At 32.8% G+C, this 19,612-nt stretch overlaps 2 protein-coding genes across 3 annotated transcripts; one reads left to right on the top strand and one right to left on the bottom strand.

Annotated features, from left to right (window-relative positions):
- LOC110730241 (BUD13 homolog) lies at positions 1-6,856 on the top strand. 2 transcript variants are annotated; one of them, XM_021910025.1, is made up of 10 exons: positions 1-263; positions 1,019-1,244; positions 1,355-2,225; positions 2,497-2,558; positions 2,682-2,740; positions 5,184-5,293; positions 5,800-5,872; positions 5,957-6,137; positions 6,297-6,415; positions 6,576-6,856. In XM_021910025.1, exons 2-9 carry the CDS (start codon positions 1,043-1,045, stop codon positions 6,380-6,382), a joined length of 1,644 nt encoding a protein of 547 aa, XP_021765717.1. In that variant the 5' UTR covers positions 1-263; positions 1,019-1,042; the 3' UTR covers positions 6,383-6,415; positions 6,576-6,856. The 2 variants fall into 2 exon arrangements, with proteins under 2 accessions (XP_021765717.1, XP_021765718.1); XM_021910026.1 differs by lacking the exon at positions 1-263 and having other exon boundaries at positions 1,125-1,265; positions 6,297-6,856.
- A 4,797-nt stretch (positions 6,857-11,653) lies between these two features.
- On the bottom strand, positions 11,654-16,493 carry LOC110729995 (DEAD-box ATP-dependent RNA helicase 51-like). Its single transcript, XM_021909780.1, has 11 exons — positions 16,292-16,493; positions 14,806-14,991; positions 14,537-14,722; positions 13,957-14,040; positions 13,218-13,259; positions 12,999-13,070; positions 12,603-12,902; positions 12,439-12,477; positions 12,239-12,343; positions 11,902-11,970; positions 11,654-11,819 (listed from the first exon to the last, which is right to left on the bottom strand). Exons 1-11 carry the CDS (start codon positions 16,484-16,486, stop codon positions 11,661-11,663), a joined length of 1,437 nt encoding a protein of 478 aa, XP_021765472.1. The 5' UTR covers positions 16,487-16,493; the 3' UTR covers positions 11,654-11,660.
- Between the last annotated feature and the right edge of the window lie 3,119 nt (positions 16,494-19,612).

Genomic DNA, 19,612 nt, shown 5'->3' on the forward strand with positions numbered 1-19,612 from the left:
GATCTTACGATTGACAATTTATTCGTCTCATTAATTTAAAGGTCTATTCTCTCCATCTTAATTTCCCTTTCTAATTTCCTTTTCTAATACGGAGGCCCAACATACGTTTTCAAGTTTTTTTTTTTCCTTTTGTTTTGTCTTTTAATAACTTTTACGCTCTCCTCCCTCTCTAAATTCTCCCTTTCCTCCATTGTAGCGCGTATTCTGAATCCTCCATTGAAGCGGCTTCTGAGCTTTCTCTCCTCCATTAAGCACCTTCTGAGGTTAGTTTTTTTTTTTTTTTTTTAATCAAATCATTGAATATCAATTTCCCAATCTAGGGTTTACCGTTCATTTAATTGTAAGTATAGTCAATTTAGGGTTCTTCTAAGCTGGATGATTGAACTTTCGGTTAAAGTAACTGATGTTATGATTTATTATCAATTTCTCATTCTAGGGTTTATCGTTTATAATCGTTCTTGCTAGAATTTTGTTATATGCAATTTACGTTGATATTCCTAAGCAAGAACAATTTAATGTGGATTTTTGTAGCTTAATTTGATGATAATTAAGCCAAATCTGGGTGCAAATGTGTTGTAGGCTGTTTCCTGTAAGCCTTAATTAGTTAATTGTAGGAAGGAACTATGAAAATGGACCTTTTCTCTGGTTCTCCCTGTACCTGAAGTCCTGAACTATGAAATTGTTAAGTGAACAATGGTGATGACAGTACCGACTTCTTCGTCGTTGAAAGAATACTTGGAACTATGAAATTAAAATACAATCCTTCTGTAGTTTTTGTTGGTATAGGAAACTGTTATTAAACCAACAGTAGTGATGGCAGCACTGAATTCTTCGTCGTTGAAAGAATACCTGAACTTTGAAAGTAAAATACAATCCTTATATAGGTTATTGTTGGTATTGGAAATTGTTATTTAGTGAGCGGTGGTGATAGAAGCACCGGCTTCTTTGCTGTTGAAAGAATACCTGAAGAAGTTTGAAAGTAAAATATAATCCTTATATTGGTTTATTTTTGGTTCAGGAAACAATTAAGTGAAAAGTGGTGATGGCAGCACCGGCTTCTTCGTCGTTGAAAGAATACCTGAAGAAGTATGAAAGTAATGCAGCAGAGGAGGAGAAGAAAAAGAAGAAGAAAAAGAAGAAATCTAAACCAGTTGCAGTAGCTGCTGGTGTACTTGTTGTGGATGAAGATCCTGTATGGCATAAGCCAGTTAGTTTTGATGAAGAGGAAGAGAATGATTCACCTGGTAAAATTTCCATGTCATAATGTATGTTTTCATGGACTATGACTCAATTTTTTTAGTTTCTGCCATATCGTATTTTCCCTAATTTGTTCTTTTTGGTTTTCATTTTGTAGATGAGAAGCCACAAGTTGATGAAGACATTGAATTTAAAAGGATGAAGAGGTTGGAGGAGCTTAGGGCTAGGCGTTCTTATAATGAAATTTCTGAAGATGGTAGTGGCTGGGTTCCAGTTTCTGATGCTCCTAAGAGCTCAACTACTCATGATTTATCTTCAGATATTTCTCCACCTCGTAATCGAAAAGCTAGGTTTGATACACCTTCTCCTGAGCCTGGCATGGATGCTTCAGATTCAGGTAGAGAAGTTACTGACCTGTCACCACCACGACAACGTCGCCAACGCAATGACAGTCCCTCGCCAGGACCTGATGATTTTGTTAGAGAAAGCTCTGATCTGTCACCACCTCGACAACGTAAAAAAAATAATGATTTTCCATCATCTAAGCATGTGTCAAAGTCCTTGGCTGCCGGTGAAGAAGTGGATTTATCACCACCACGCCAGCGTCGTAGACGTTATGATTCCCCCTCACCTGAGCGCAGGACCAAGGTTACAGATGCAAAACAGGACAGTGATATGTCCCCTCCGCGTCGGCGGGGACGAGTTCATGGCTCTCTTTCTCCCATGCCTCAGAAAATTTCTTCAGCTACTGGTGTAAGAGATTCTGGCTTGGATGATCTGTCTCCCCCTCGCCGTGAGTGCCCGGCTTCATCAAAACTAAAACGAGTTTCAGAGGATCTTTCACCTCCAAGGAAAATCCAGAAAGGGATTGATAAAAGGGGTCGCAGAGCAAATGGTGCTCAAGAGGAGTCTATTGAGTCAGACCTGTCTCCTCCTAGAAAAAGCAAACAACAGCAGAAAACAGGCTTGATTACTGGCAAAGATGTCAGTACGGAGATTGAAAAAATTAAAAAAGATGAATGGACGAGGTATAATACATCAATATATTTGGCTTCTTTATAAATTGTTGTTTCATGTCACTTGAGTGTTAAATTCTTGCTAGGTACATGTGTATAATTTTATTACTGTTGCTAAAACAATGTTTGCAGTTCAGCTGTTCAGACGGGAATGCTTTAGTCATATTCTCTATTTTTATTTTTGGGAATGGGTTGTTTTCTTGAGTGCTTGATATTCTCAGTTTTGGCTTATATCTCTCAAATATCAGTGACTTTATCTCATAAAATATGTACATATTTTTAGATTCAATGAGATGGATCCTTCTGCAAGTGGACGGGGTGCCGAGCCAGTGTATCGTTACAAGGGTTAGTGATCGATTACTGCCTTCGTTGCTCTAAGTTGTTATAGCTTCTGACCTAGGCTATATTTGTATGACATTTATATCATTATATGTTTGTAACTTAATGGCACTGAACACTATATTGCAGGAGAACGCATATCAAAGGATGAATACTTGAAGCTTACCAAGAAAAAAGAGAAGCCCAAGGTAGCTAAAAAAATTCTATAATGGCTTCTTTATGAGTAAATATTAGAGAGGAGTAATTACTATTACTGTGTTTTTTCTTATTTACCTATACTTATTGTGTTTACAAACTACATTTATTTTCCCATGTCAAGGTTTTCTGAAACTTTTTTATTTTTTTTATTTTTTATGCTTGATTTTCCTTTCTTTTATCTGCCCTTGCTCCTCTTTCATAAAAATTTCTTAAATTTTATCTTCTCTTCTTGGATTTTCACTTGACACTGCCCTCGCTTTTTATTCACTATTTGTTTTCTTGTTTTTGTCCACTTTCATTTTATCATGTTTATTTCTTTGTTTCATTTTTTGCGGACTGTTCCTTTTTGACGAAACTTGTCAGCCAACCCCAAATCATGTGGGACTCAGGCTTTGTTGTTGTAATAATTGCTATTGCTGGTTTTATGTTATTTCTTAGGTCTACATTAAGCACTAGATTCCTTCAAAAAAAAAAAAAAAAAAATATACTATGTAAAAGAACTCAAGCACTAGATTGTAATTTGTATATGCTATAGATTACTTGAGATGAGAGATTAATCCTGTTTAACAAGAATTATGTTCTGTCCTTTATTCATTGGTAGTTGCATGTGGTCATGTGTATGCCTAATATGGTTTTTGCTTCTGTGTCATAGTTTGTTCCTTGGGAGTTGGGGCCAAATCTATAGTCTAGCATTGGCAATTTCAGAACCCCATTTTTAGGCTACTGTTTTGAACAAATTGAATCTGAATGGTTTTACTAATAAATATATAGTCTAGCCAGTGTGCAGATGTGCTTCACCTTCTGACACAATCTTCTCCTAATCCTTTTTTTGGAGGCAGGGGTTTGGTAGCTTAATAATAAATGTGCCTAAGGTCTCTTACCATTTATAACTTGTGCTTGCTCTTCTTATGACTGTTCAAGCAATCATATTCTAGCAACTTCTTCAGTTTAATAGATGCACGGTCAATTATGAGTCACTTATAAATTTATAATTAATTTAATTAGGGAAGAGCTGCCCAAGTCGAGCTCCAAAGCGAAAGATTTTTCAGATTTTGGAGCTAACTTCTAATGCAATCCTTTTTTTTTTTTTCCTCTGGGTGTTGCACGGAGTTAGATTAAAACAATCTAATCCTTGCACAAAGCTTAGATCTAAAAAGGAGAAAGCCTTTAACGTGGTTGTGATAAGGAATGTTCTCTTCTTCCAATTTCATTAAAGCACAGTTGCAAGCTTATATACTTGAGCACCTTAATTAAGCAAGAGAAAGGAGCGTTGATTTGTGCGAATTGACTAGGAAACTTCCATTGAATCCCAAAATCCTATTTATGCAGTATGCACTAGAGAACCTTTTCATGATCCATTTTAGGAGTCTCTTCTTGACTATAGGGAAAGTTTAGCTTGTATCGCTTAAATTGCTATTTCAGCTTCTCAAATGCTTATTTATTATACTTTAGCATCCTAAGCAAGGGAAGGGAAATTTGATATTTGAGAATTGACTTGGAAACTTTACTGAATCCCAAAATCCTACTCATGCACAAGAGAACCTTGTCATGGTTCATCTTAGGAGTCTCTAAATGATAATAGGGATAATTTTCCATGTCAAAGTATGGTAACTTTAGATTTCATCCATGGATTGTAATCCTTAATTTTAACCTAAACCTTAGACTGCAGTCAGTAAAGCACTTGAAAAGTTGAAAGTTTTTCCTTAGTTGTTATAGTAGTCATTTGATAATTATGCATGTCCTTTTTATCATATGCTACAAAGTACAAACTTATTATTGGTTCAATTTCTTTGGATGGGAAGTCTTCAAATGAGAGACGCATGCCTTGTAAAATGAAAAGTTTGAAAGGCAATTTATTTGGTGGTATGGGAACTAAGGGGGTCTGTGGTCTGTCAATGATCACTTTCCCTTCGTCCTTGTAGTGTTGGAAAATATTTTGAATTCTAGGAAATATATATTAATGTGAGTATTTCTATAGGTGAGAAATCAAATTTTTTCCCACAAAAGAATAACCTGAAATGATTGTAACTCTAAAATTGACAAGAATGGGGCAAGCAAAATAATTTTTGGTCCACTCAGATATGCTCAATTCCTTGGTTAGGTTGCTGTAGTAATTTATCTGCCTCTTTCTCTGGATGAAATTTGCTCAAGATCCGGAATCCTGGATCTGTTACCGTGACGGTGAAACCCCTCTCTTTATAATTTGGATTATATATATATATGTATATATATATATGTATATTGTCATATTACTCTTTCTGAAATTCGTTCCTTATTTTTGACATTAATATAATAATATGAATTGACTGTTGTGTTTCTGTCTTTCTTCTCACTATATCCCCCACAATAGCCAATGCATTTTTTCTTTGATTCTGTCAGAAAAACAGTCCTAGCAATATTGATGCTTTTTTTCTTTGAATTTCTGTTGATTAGGAGGAGGAGAAGAAGCTGGAATGGGGCAAGGGCTTGGCTCAAAAACGTGAAGCTGAAGCTAGGCTTCTTGAAATGGAACTTGAGAAAGAAAAACCATTTGCACGGTCCAGGTAAAACTCAATTGGATGCTGATTTTTTTTATTGATAGCTGATAGGGATTACGTGTTTTGAATTTTTTTTTTCATTGTTTCATGTATACGACTACACTAAAATTTTGAGCTTTTCCCTTTTTTTTTGCTTGGGGACCGGAGAGGGTGGCGTTGTGGGGAGAGGGGGGTGTTGAGAATTTGTATTCTATATTTTGCAATTGTGTTTTCTGTTTGTGTGATCATGTCACCTTTGTCTACTACGGAGTACTAATTTAAATTGATGTATTAAAAATTTGACATACGAGAGGGATGAGAAGGAAGAATATATGACTTTATATTATGAAAGTGACTTATTGAATGTCAATGTCCCAAAGTAATATGCAAGGACATTTGAAATTGGACAGAGGTGAATATTATCTTGCAAAAAAAGTGACATATAAAGAATTTATAAAGAATTTTGTGTATCGCATAAGTTATGTTCTATTATGCGTACTTTTTAAAAATCTCACGTTGCTTTTTTTTGACAGAGATGATCCAGAACTCGATAGCCTGATGAAGGATAGACTTAGGTGGGGTGATCCAATGGCACATTTGGTCAAGGTTATGATCTGTTAGATTGTTATATGAAATTCTGTTGCTCTTGCAATCTCATGAAAAATCACTGACTGTTTTGATAAATTGCAGAAAAAACAATCCGACTTGCTCCTTTCAGACTTGGGAGATAGTGAAAAGATGAAGGAATCTGGTTTCATTATTCCCCAAGATATACCTAGTCACAGCTGGATCAAAAGGGGGCTTGACTATGAACCTAACAGATACGGCATCAAACCTGGGAGACATTGGGATGGAGTTAATCGTAGTACTGGTAAGTCTTGTTAATAAATCCTTGAAATTCTTTAGTTTCCTTAATTTATCAAGAAGAGTGAAGCTATCAATTGCTTTGCTACTTGATGTCACAGATCATTCGTTAACTAATTTGAAAGATAAGTCGCAATGTTCTCATCCTCTTTTCACTGCAATGTAGGATATGAAAAGCAGTTGTTCAAAAGAACAAATGAAAAACGCGCTACTGAGAAAGAAGCCTATTTGTGGTCTGTATCAGACATGTAAAGATGCATTAATGATGCAGAGGACACTGTACTGGTATGTGGAAGCGATGACACTGAAGAATTACATTCCCGGAGTTCTTTGATTCTGGAAGCTTCTTTTTCGACTTCTGAAGAATTGCAGTACTTTATTGCCTTGTAACTTGTAAGTTGTAAGTTGTAACTGTATTTTTTTTTTCCTGGATGTGATTGTGTAGGTTCGGTACTTGCCTAGCCTATCCTCTCCGGAAAACAAAGGAAATTGGTATGGGAGTTTTTGCAATCTTACTCCGAACTTTTTGATACTAATCTTTTCTCATAGTTCACTTCTAAATTTGGATCCTTTGGTGGAGTTGGATCAGACGTCTTTCAGAACAAATATATACTAACCTAGTCTAGAAAGTTGTGATGTTGATGATTCAAATTGTATTATTGTAAAAGAAAATATTATTTACGAACGATAATGTTATCATACATACAACAGAATCAGATTCAATAATGAACATGTAAGAGACTTACAATGGTAGTACAATGTATGAGAAAAAGAAATTTGCAAGTTTGAACAGAGTGTAAAATGTCACGCAACACACAGCATAAAAGTAAGGAGGGGATGACATTGATTATTGAGTATAACTATCCATTCCATGCAAATGAATACTCGTAGTTGTTTGTTATAGCTTTCTCTAAGAGATGCTCCAGCGATAGCGGCTCTGGTGAACCCCGGGCTTTGGTTTTGAAGCGAACATTTCTTTCTTTGGTGGTCGTGCTTGGGTGGTTTGAGAAAGGAGGATGAGCGCCACGAATAGCAGCATAAGGACAGTTGTTGCAAAATGAGCAAAACTAGTGTTCTTCATCATCTTTGATCTCTTCTTTGTGTGTTTATGAGTGAGAATGTGAGATTATAGGTTGAGGTAATTTTGGGTGATATTATCTCAGTGATGTTCTTTCAACTTGTAACGTACCCTTTATATACAGGATTTTATGTTTTTTAAAATTTATTTTAAAAGTTTAATCTGGCAAGTACTACTCTCTAATCCATATTTATCTTCCATTATATTCTTCCCATTTGAGTTCTCAAAAAAAAAAAAAAAAAAATCCTTCCCATTTGACTTTGACCAAATGTAAGTGTATAAAAGAAATTACTTCCTTTTGTTTTTACAAATAATTGCAACCCTTTAATCAGATACTAGGTTAAATCCCGTGCAATGCACGATTGTTAAATATTTTTTACTATTTTATTATAAATTTTTTAATATAATGACTTGAGTATTAAAAAATATAGAGTATATTAAAAATAAAAGCATGCAAGAGAAAATATTTTAAAAACATGTAATAGTTATAAACTTATAATGGATAGTTTAATCTTTTAGGAAAAGATTTATATTTTATAGTATAAAACAAACACAATTATGTCATAATTTATTTTTTCCTTAAGTAACAACAATTTATTTAGAAGGTACTTTTGGCGGGAAATTTTTTGATAATACGTTGACAAGTGTGTCTTAAGATTCGCTTTTAGTAGTATGTAATTGATTGATAGCAGGCTTTATTTGACTACGCACAACATTAAACATGGATAGTTATAATTATAGAGCAACTATGTTAGATCCCGTGCAATAATGCACGGTTGTTAAAGTTTCAATATATGTCATATTATATTATTATAAACTAAACTCTTGATATATTGATTTAGTACAATTAAAGCAATTTACATTTTAGCCAATCTTTATTTATCTTATTAAAAATTTAAATTAAATAAATTTTAACCAAAAAAAAAAAATCAAAACTAAAAGACACACCAGGAGACGACAAGTGTCATTGCTGGTGTGTCTTTTAGTATATAATATAATATAATAATTATTGATTGATTGATAGAAGTTTATTTTATTTTTTTAAAATGAAATTATGGAAATGTAAATGAAACTAATTCAACAACATTTAACTTGATAATATTTGCTTTCAATAAAAGTAAAAATTCGTGTTCAATTCAAACTGTACAAATTTATAATAGTTGCGCTGTAATAATCTTAAAATGAGGTGTATATTGGTATATATATGAATTGTATGACAGTATGAGTATAAGAATTGATGATAAGTATCCAACAAATTTGGTTGACAAAATGCCATCCAAATTCCAATTGCATTAGCAAATACTCTAGTAATTTAATTATGTGAATTTAAGAGAGGGTTTGATTAAAAAAAAAAAAAAAAAACGTAGTAAAATAATTCCAACTAGCCTTGATCACATGGAACAATGAAACCTTCAATTTGGTAGGTATATAAATGTTAATACATGAAAAAATCATGCTTTAATCGGTAGTATAATAGTGTTTAATTTGTGTTTAATATTTAAACTTATAAAAGCCGCATATATCATTCCCCATTGATTAAGAGACAAGTTTTGGTTTAAATATACCAATTGGAAGCTAATAAAAGTGGTAGATACAGATAAGGGTGAGAAACATTATGTATCTTACTAAGGTGATAAATGATAATCATGTTGATTAAGTAGAGAACATGCTACAACATTATGCAACAACACTCAAAGGAATAAATTATGTGTTCATCAAATGTCAAACTAATGCAATGCGACAAACAAGAAAAACTTAAATTAGGCGCTCATAAAATGTCAACTTAATTTGAGTGTTTTGCTTATAAATGTGGTCCATAAATATTTGTATCATTTTACGATATAATTACACCGAAAAAGTTGGGCAGAAACTTCATCCAGACCTGGAATTCTCCGTCCGATCAGCAGGAAGAGGCCATCATGCAATTACATTTTAAAAGTTCGACTTACTTATTATTCATTTAGTCAAAATAAAATAGCTTTGATCACATTTTATGACTTATACAATAGAAATAAATTAGCATGTGGGATCTTATTAGATTCCCCTTATTATAACTTTTCCTATCGCTTCATATTAACTTTTTATAATGTTCACTTAAATATGGACGAAAATATTCATGATTAAAGATGTTTATTGGAATTGCACATAGTAAGGGCCTGCTATAATAGACTGAAATCAGCTAAACTGAACTGAACTGAGCTGAACTCAACTGAATTGAAATGAATATTTTATAATAGAAGGAAATTGAGAACTGAACTAAAGTGAACTGAAAAATAAACGTATAAGAACAGGCCCTAAGTCGAACTTTCAGAAACAGAAGGAGTACATTATAAACCTAATTAAACCACCCACCTCTTCACAAACTCAGACAAGTTCATATTCATCAAATTAATCCAAGCTTAATCAAATTTATCATCTTAGGTAGCTAGCTAGGCTTTCTTCTTTCCTCATCCCATCGAAGCGATCGAGCTGTAATTCAAGGTCAACTCACAATATAAAACATGTGATCTAACGTCCAACTTAAGGACGACTAATTATTGAGCCCTATGATTCCGGCAACGATTCCGGCGACAATGGCGATCCATAATAATATTTACGGTATAGCTAGTATATTAAAAACCTTAAATGAAAATCAATAATTCATGCACTTAGGTAAAAAAAAAAAAACGTCTATAAATAGAGTGCAAATTATACAAAGGAAATACATCTTCATAACAAAAAAAATTTCAATATACACTCCCTATAAAATTACAAACACATAAAGAGATCGATAATGAAGAAGACTAACTTTTCAAAATTCGCGAAAACTATAATAATGTTAATAATTGGGCTTATTTTGCTTTCTGAAACCAAAAGCAGTGAAGCTTTTGCACGGCCGTGCATGTACGCGGATCAGAAGCCATGCAGCAAAGGCGACAAAGGCAACCGCTGGAGCATCTCGTAGATCAATCTATCAATTCAAACATCATATATAATATATGGAATGTATGGGACCTTTTATTTACTGTTTAATTTGTTGTAAGCATGTTTTTTTTTTTTTTTTGATGATGAACTCTTTATTTATCTCAAGAGTTAGAGTGGTTTATTTTATTCTACTCATTATCTCAAGAGTTAAGAGTGGTTTATTTTAATAACTTAAAGTCCATAATAAAACTAAAGTACGTATGTCACAGAGTTTATTTATTTGCATTTTATTCTCATCTTAATGAAGTTTTCATGCATGTTTAAAATACTCCGTTTGGATGATACTTCATTCGTAGTATGGTGTATAAATAAGTGCTATTTATGAATCAATAATGTCTATAATGTATGTTGTTTATTTGAATTTGGATCTCTTTATCCTTTATAATTCCTGGTTAGACACATAATAACTAGTGCTATTGAATGAGAATTTTTACCTCTCTCTACCTTTCTCACCTCCACATCATATTTTTGTTGAGCAAACATATAGTAATCGTTTGAAATATAACTACCACAATTTATTTTTAAAACTCGAAAGCTATAAATTGATGATTTTTAAATTATTTTTAATGGTAAAATTAATCAAAATTTATTTTTCTTATTTTAAGTATTCAATTTAAATACTAACACATTATTTTATTCTTTTAATTCTAATTATTTACTTGCATCAAAAAAAAATTCTAATTATTTACTCTTACGTATTTTATGCACAATTCATTATACATCCTTTCATAAACCCGGAAGGTTAAGGTCTTAAGGATAACTTAACAAGTGAGTTTCACACCCAACATGGTCTAGTGGGATTATTTTAATTTTTCACCATAGTCAATAACAAACCCTTCCCACTAACACCAACCTGCCCTAAAAAATAACACCAACCTTAGAACCTGAAACACGAACAATGCTTAATTTCATTTTAAATCGTCAATTCTAAATTAAATGTGGCAATTTAATTTATATACTAGTATATACAGATCAAAGCGAAAGAAAAACTTATTCATGTGATGTTATAATTAATGAATAGCCTTGTAGATTGTTGTTCTGCGAATATAACATACAATTATCATAAGCTTATTAAGAAACTAGCAATAGCTTAGGTATCAAAACTATTTTTCCTAAATTTCCTTACAAAAACTAGAATAAAATCTGTTACGAAAGTTTTCTAATACCTAACAAATTGCCTAGCAACATCTCCATCTCGCTTCCCATAAGGATTGCTTTCATTGAATCTCCCTTCAACTTTACGGCTCTTCTTCCTAAACTTCGAAGCATTGCTGTGTACGTTGAGATTTACCCTTGGTGGGCAAGACAAGCAGAATGAAGCAGCTACTGCCTGCAAAAGTGAACCAACATCTAATCTTGGTAAAATAGACAGCAGCAATAAGATCTATAGAAAACGCATTATCTGACAAACTGTTTGCCTCGTCTTTCATTCACATATTATATTACCATACAAAATGAAATTGAATTGGTCTTTAAACAGGATCAGCCCTATTCTAATAATACAAAAGAAAAAAGTATTACCTGTAGATCAAGTTTGTGTACATCAAACACATCTTTTATGGAATGTGAGCTATATGATGATATATAGGTCCTGAATGCGTCTTTAGCTGACTTGTTCAAGTAATAATTATTTGATACCAATTTCTCCTGCAAAATCCTACTATGTAAAATGGTGCTTTCATAATTCGGAAGGAAAAAAAAAAAAAACAGAAATAAGAAGATTTAGTACCAGAACCGACTGCACTTTTGCCAGCTTCTTTGTATCAAAATCATACTCTTTTACAGGAATCTTCTCACTCTGCATTATAATTTTACATATTGAGTTAGAAATAAGGGGCGAGATATACACGTAGAAACAAATTGATCCACTTAGCACAACCAACAAGTTTAACATAACTGAGCTTTAATCTGCAGTCAACACTCAGTGTAACAAAATATAAATCCAAATTATCTCACAAAGATTTATGAATACATTCATAAAGTTTTAAGTCCAAATTAAATACATACATCTGACTTCACTTTCATCATTGAAACTTCAAAGTGTAGTTTGTCGGCTATATTCATACCTTCAAATAACTAAGAAGCTGCAGCTCATCTGGAATAAGAAAAAGCAAAGCATTACCCTTTGCACCTTCCCCACGAGCTGTTCGTCCAACCCTATGAACATAATCCTAAAAGGGATAACATATCAGCTAACAAAATCACATAAAGCTCGCTATATTCAGGAGAGAGGGGGGGGGGGGGTCAAGTCGGTAATGTGAAATACCGTTGAGGCATTTGGAGGATCATACTGCACAATCCAATCCTACAAAAAGCCAAGAAAATAACAGACCATTCAGATAAAGGTGCCTTTGCTAACTTGCTGTACCAAAACCTGTATTCTGTTGAGATTACACTAATTAATGTAAAAACAGCATATAAGACACTAACCACACCAGGAATATCAAGTCCACGAGCAGCAACATCAGTGCAAAAAAGTATGCCTTTTTCTGCTTTGCTGAAGTCGTCAAATGTTGTAATTCTCTTGTTCTGCTTTTGTTTCCCATAATAATCAAAGCAGTCAATCTGAATATATTTGAAGAGTTCTGAATGGAATTTTACTGACATGCAGGAAGAAAAGAAAACCATGACTTTCTTAGTCAGATTCTTCTTCAGAAACGAATAGAGAAGGATAAGTCTCTTATCACTAGGAATAACACAATAGCCCTGCTGTAGTCCTTCATTGGTAACCTATGATAACCAGCATTGGATAAGTTATTCCATCATATAAGAACCAAGGATGACAGGTACAAATAATGGAACCATCAATTTACAGTTTTCACTTACCTTAGTCCTCCCTTCGTCAACATCAATGTAGATAGGACTAGACTTGAATGACAAGCGTGCAAGGTCCTCCACCTACATACCAAAATTATTATATCACTAACTCAGCACATATACACATAGTAGCCAGTTCTACTCAGTATTACATCTCCCTCTCTCCCCTAAACATGCCCCCTTTCCTGAACAGAAATACGGCAGAAATTACAAAAAATTGACAGCTACCTTCTGAGTTTGGGTGGCTGAAAAAAGAGATGTTTGCCGTTCCTGTATGCCAGAAAATTTTCAATCGAATAATTATTTCAGAAACTTCATGGCCTTGACAAAGACATAAAAGAGCATAAAATTTGGAATAACATATACAATTTCAAGAACCACAAAGTAGAAATCCGGCATCAAAAGACCCTAAACATCACAAAAGAGACAAAAGAAGATAATCCATCCAGAGCACAGTAAAATTCAAGCTCAATCATATCAACTGTTCATATCAGCTGTTCATACTAAATGAATACAATAACTTTTAAAACAAAAGAAATTTACTTTTGGATTACATACACTTCCAAATTATATAAGTAGCTACCTATGAGAGAGTAAAGTAAAATTATTAGTATTAAAGTTAACATTTACAACACATATCAAAATGTCACGTATTCTTAAACTCAATAATAGAGAGTATATTTGACGCTCATAACTAGCCCTTAGGCTGTGTATATCGTAGCATTAAATTTATCAAGGTAAACATTTGTTTATAAAGCACCAGCTTTCCATCTTCCAAAATGCTACAAGAACCACAAACTATCATACTTTCCAAATTTCCTTAATACGAAGTATCAAGGTAAACATTTGTTTATCAAGCACATTATCAGTATATCTGTAAAAAAAGTTAATTGAATACATATTACAGCCCTTTTTTCTGGACATAGAGTTTTAACCACACATGAAATATAAAAGGCATATTTCTGACCTTTGGCAAAATTTTTAGTATCTGCCTCATCTCTTCTTCAAAATTAGCCTCCAGAATCCTGTCAGCTTCATCAATCACCAAGCACTGCAAGCATAAATATATTAGAGATGACATTACCCTAGTAAATACAAGCATTATATGTAAGGAAATACCCACAATATAACTCCTCTTGTACCATGGTTTTGATCATCCATTCAGCAAATATGAAACCCGAGAAATGAGTATCAGGTTGAGTTTACATTCTTCATTATATTATATTCACTTAGGCTATGTTCAATTCAACTAATTTTAACAGATATTTGCTTATTCAAAATTGATCAAATCAGACCATACTTGCTTATTTGTGTTTGCTTATTGCGAAACATTATAATAGGAAGTTACACATTAATTCGATTCCAAAGAAGTCACATTTGATAAAAAAATTTTCTTAAGAAATAGTGTACAAATATTGTCAGAAATTAGTCAAATTAAGAAATCAAATCAGGATCAGATCATCAGATCTTAGAACAAATAAAGTTGGAAATACAACACAAAAAAAGCCATGTTTCAAGTAAAGTTTGATATAAATGCTACAAATCACCTTTAAATTTTTGTATATGAAGCCCTTAGTATTTTGAAGATGGTCAAGAAGGCGTCCGAGAGTTGCCACTAAAAGATTAACACCTTTGGCAAGTTTTTCTGCTTCTCTCCTTCGGGCTGCACCACCAATGACCAAGCCAAGGGTTTGTGAATGCTGCTTCAGAAGTTCTTTAGCAACAGCGTGTGACTGCATCATAAAGACAAAAAATAGTTCTGTGAGACTGCCCTTTAAAGCAGAGCAAACAAAAGGAAGCAAGTCCCGAGTTAAACCTGAATAGCAAGCTCCCTGGTTGGACAAATAACAACAACACCAAGACCATTACGAGGAGTAAAACGTGTCTGATGCAGCAATTCCACAGCTGGAATAAGAAAGGCAAGGGTTTTACCAGAACCAGTCCTTGCAGCTCCTAGCACATCTTTGCCTTCCAAGAGAGGAGGTATAGCTCTGGCTTGAATCTTCAAACATAGTAAAGCAAATAGCATTAGCTAACCGAGAAATACTAAATTCAAATTCCATCTATTGAAGTTGCATTTTGGGATTCTAAGGGTCTTGGTAGACCAATTTACAAGAAATTACAAAATCGATAATAAAAGCTTCAGAGCCACTTGTCCTTAGTTTTAAAGGGCGCAAGACACACCAAGGCGCAAGGCAGGCCTAGGAGGTACAATTTATTCATATAGAAAAGATATACGAAGTAATAGTTTCCAGGGTCATGTGATCAATAGCTAGGATTCTTCAAATCGAATTGCCTCTATGATAAAATTATAGGTCTTGGAGCCTTGTAGAGCTAACGCGCCATCTCTATAAATTCACTCACTAAGTACTTATCCATAGCTACCCCTTGACTAAATCTACACCCTCCCATTCTCAAATTATGTCACAAATTCATCATTAAGAACACAATATCCAAATTTAAGTTTTCGAAAGCAAATCACAACATAAATTACATACAACCCCTTTATTCAGAACCATTGGGATAATTAAATTCACTGATATATTTTTTGGAATTATAAATTTATAATTAGGTTGAAACTAAACAATGAATCAAAAACCAATGAGTATTATATACTCCTGGAGTACAATGGATCATGGTACTTCTTACAAATATGTTTGAGTTATTTTGTGTACACTTTTTGTTATTTTGCTTAAAAGTTGTGTTATTTACTTATTTTGTTACAACAATATGTTATTTACTTATTTACTTCAACCTCCATTCATGTCATTTTTAATTTACAAAGTAACAAGTACTTATTTATAAATAACATGTATATAAATTGAAATAATAATAAGTTTTACATCAAAATAACATTAGCAGCTTTGAGTTTAAAGAGAATCGAACACTTCAAGAGGTACTAAATTTCTTGACATGAACACATTTGAACCCTTAAAGGGCTTTAAATCAATTAATTTCTAAGAAACCCAGAAAATTAGAAGAAGAAAAGAGGAGAGAGAAAGTGTGTTTGATTTAGAATTGGAGTAGTGAGAGGAAGAGAGAGAGTGAGAGGTTGATTTTTGGGAAACCCAGAAAATTGGATGAAAAAGGGAAGAGAATGTGTGTGATTTTATGGGAGGAAGATGACTGAGAAAAAAAGACAAAATAACATACATTGATTTAAAAATAACATATATATATATATATAAATTGAAATAATAAGAAGCTAATATCAAAATAACATGAATTTATAAAATCTGGAGTACCATGTGCACGGTACTCCGGGAGTAAGATAGAAATTGCGTCAAACGAAGAGAACGAACCTGTGTCATGTTAGAGAAGCCGATATCCTTAATAGCAGTTTTAGTAGGGTCGGAAAGTGGTAGAGCAAAGAAAGATTCATCACTCATTATTCCAACCTCACCACTACTCCTTTTCTTTTCAACTTTCCCGCCATTATTTTCTCTTTCAACTTCTGCTTCTGATTCGTCGCCGTATGGCCGTTTCCGTCTTACCATTTTAGGGTTTTATCTGCAACACATTAACAACCAAAATTCACTCAAATTCAAATTTATCAAATTATATTACAAAAAGATATTTTGAATTGCAAAACTACAGCAAAGTTATATGATTGTAACCAAATTTTGATTCAATTATTGCACCAAACTCGAAAATCACATAATTTTAGAGAAATATTTTTAAATTATCAAATTAGGCTCATAAATTTCTTCTCTTGAAACATAATCTCTCTTTATGATCATTCATAAACTTAGTAATTCCAAATAAATTCGAAACCTAATTGTACTACAATAAATCCTAGATTGTGATGTTTATATTTTTTTTGTAACCAAATTTGATTCAATTATCAAATCAATTAAGCTCGAAAATCACATAATAATTATAGGGAGAAAAGGCAAGTTTAATTCAACTATACGGAGTAAAATTTTCTGGTTATGATCGTTCATAAACTTAGTAATTCCTGATTAATTCGAAACCCAAATTTACTACACTGACTCAACGATAAACCCTAGATTGTGAAATTGATATTCGATGATTAGGAAAAGAAACCACTTACAAGTTACAACAAGAAACAGAGACACCGAGAGAGGAGGACAAAGTATGTACTTACGTTCGTCCGTCTTTTTACTTTGGGTTCAACAATACTTAATTTTATTACACGACTATATTTATATTTACTTACGTTCGTCCGTCTTTTTACTTTGGGTTCAACAATACTTAATTTTATTACACGACTATATTTATATTTATGTATAGGCAATTACTAGCTACCACTACTGTCTGTGGTGTAAAAAATTAAGAACACATAAAAATAAATGAGCATTCAGTAATAAAAAATGAATACATTAAAAAAATTAAACATTCAGTATTTAAAAAGTGAACATGTTAAAAAAATGGTAATTCAATATAAAAAATAAACATGATAATCATAAAATTAATGGGCCACAACCTTAAAAATGAACATTTAGTGTAAAAATAATTATGAACAGGTAAAAATAATAATAATAATAAAAAAAGAACATTTGTTAATAAAAAATGAACATGTCAAAAATAATTATGAACATTAGTATATTAATAATGAACATTTATCATACAATAATAGAATAGCTAGACCACACCAAATAATAAAATGAACATTTCATAAAAATATATGAATATATTAAAAAAAAAACTTTTAGTATAAAAAAACGAAAACATGAAAAAAATTATTAACATTTAATATATTAAAAAATAAGCATGTTTTTCTTATATTCATATAAATTCAAATTCATTGTATATATTAACGGAAACTAAAGATAAAATGAATCATTAAAGTATGTTTAGTTTTTATGTACCAAATGTTCATTTTTAGTGTACTAAATGTTCAATTTTAAAGTACACCGTGTTCATTTTTTTCTAAAAATTATGCACAAATATTAGCAACTCAATCAAAAAACCGAAATTCATTATAACAAACAAATTAAAGATGCAACAATTCAAAAATTCATCACAAAAACTCATTAATTAAATTAATATTTATAAAATATTCAAATATTCAGTACTAGATTCATTAAAAAGTATATTAAAATTCATCAAAATGGGAAATTCACTAATTATAAAATCAGAAAAATCAATACAATTTTAGCCCAAATCTAACCTAATTAAAACAAATTAAAAATCAGCAATACAAAAACTAACCCGCATTGATGATCTCTTTTGAATAACAACCAAGTCCATAATATTATAGAAAATTGAGGAAAAAGAAAATGGTGATGGTCGCGACGAAGATGATAGAGAATGCTACAATGGTGAGGAATTGGATAATATTAAAAATAGGAGGATAAAGAAGTTTAAAAATTGAAGGAAAGTGAGGTAAGAAAAAAAATTTACTTATAAGCAGACCTGGGCACCGTGCCGGGCCGTGCCGCCGCGGGCCGTGCCTGGCGGGCCACGGGCTGGTTCGTGCCGTGCCGGTTGTGCCGGCGGGCCCAGGATTTCGTGCCGTGCCGTGCCGGCCATTTTCACAGGCCAGCCCACGGCACGGCACGGCCCTCGTGCCTGGCGGGCTCGTGCCGTGCCGGCCACGTGCCGGTCTGCGGGCTGGCAGCGGGCTGGTGCAGTTTTCAAATAATTTTTTATATATATATATATATATATATATATATATATATATATATATATATATGACAACATTATAAATTAATAAGTTTATAATGTATATAAGTTATAAAATTATAATTATAAGGTTATAACTTATAAGTTTATAACTTATAAGTTATAAGTTATTAAGTTATGAATTTTATAATTATAAGTTGAATATTTATGTTTTATAATTTGTATATTCAATATTTATATTTATATATTTACTTTATACTATTACTTTAAAATTTAATGTTTATGATTTATTAGTAATTGGTATAATTTTTTTTTTTAATATGAATTTACAAATTGTAACAAAACGGGGAAAAAAGGCAAATTGGACTTTAGATGTGAATAATGCGTACTTTATATTATTATTACTTGAGTTGAGAAAATTGTACAATGATAAAAATCATACAATGATGGTATTAAACAAAAATTGAAAAATGATAAAATTGATATTTTTAAAATCGTACAATATACAATAATTGTCTATTCTTCTTCTCCTTCTTCTTGCTCGTCTTCGTCTTCGTCTTCGCCTTCGCCTTCAAGGTCATCGGCTAGTTGCATAGATTGGGAACTAGCCGAACCCGAACCGGAAGCGGAGGTTCCTTCTTCGTTGTCGTTGTGGTCGTAAGAACGGTCTTGTGAGCGATTTTCCGCATCCAACCAATCTTTGAAACACACGCACATTTTTAGTGTTTCGGGTTTTAGACTTGTTCTTCTATCGTCTAAAACCCTTCCGGATGCGCTGAAAGCTCGTTCGGAGGCGACGGAGGAAACTTGGATAGCAAGAATGTCTCGTGCCATTGCCGCCAAAGTTGGATGCTTCGAGCTTTGTTGTTTCCACCATGCAAGGAGGTCGAGGCTGTTTATCTCATCGTCGTCCATGCCTTTGGTGAAGTCGTAACTCTGGTACATCTGCAACTCCGAGACGTCGCTTTGCGTTCTCCTGATTGATGAATCACCTGAAAACCTTGAAATCAAGTTAGTAGCTTGTGAAAATA

Source organism: Chenopodium quinoa, unplaced genomic scaffold (genome assembly GCF_001683475.1).
Source record: "Chenopodium quinoa cultivar QQ74 unplaced genomic scaffold, ASM168347v1, whole genome shotgun sequence".
Classification (NCBI taxonomy): domain Eukaryota; kingdom Viridiplantae; phylum Streptophyta; class Magnoliopsida; order Caryophyllales; family Amaranthaceae; genus Chenopodium; species Chenopodium quinoa.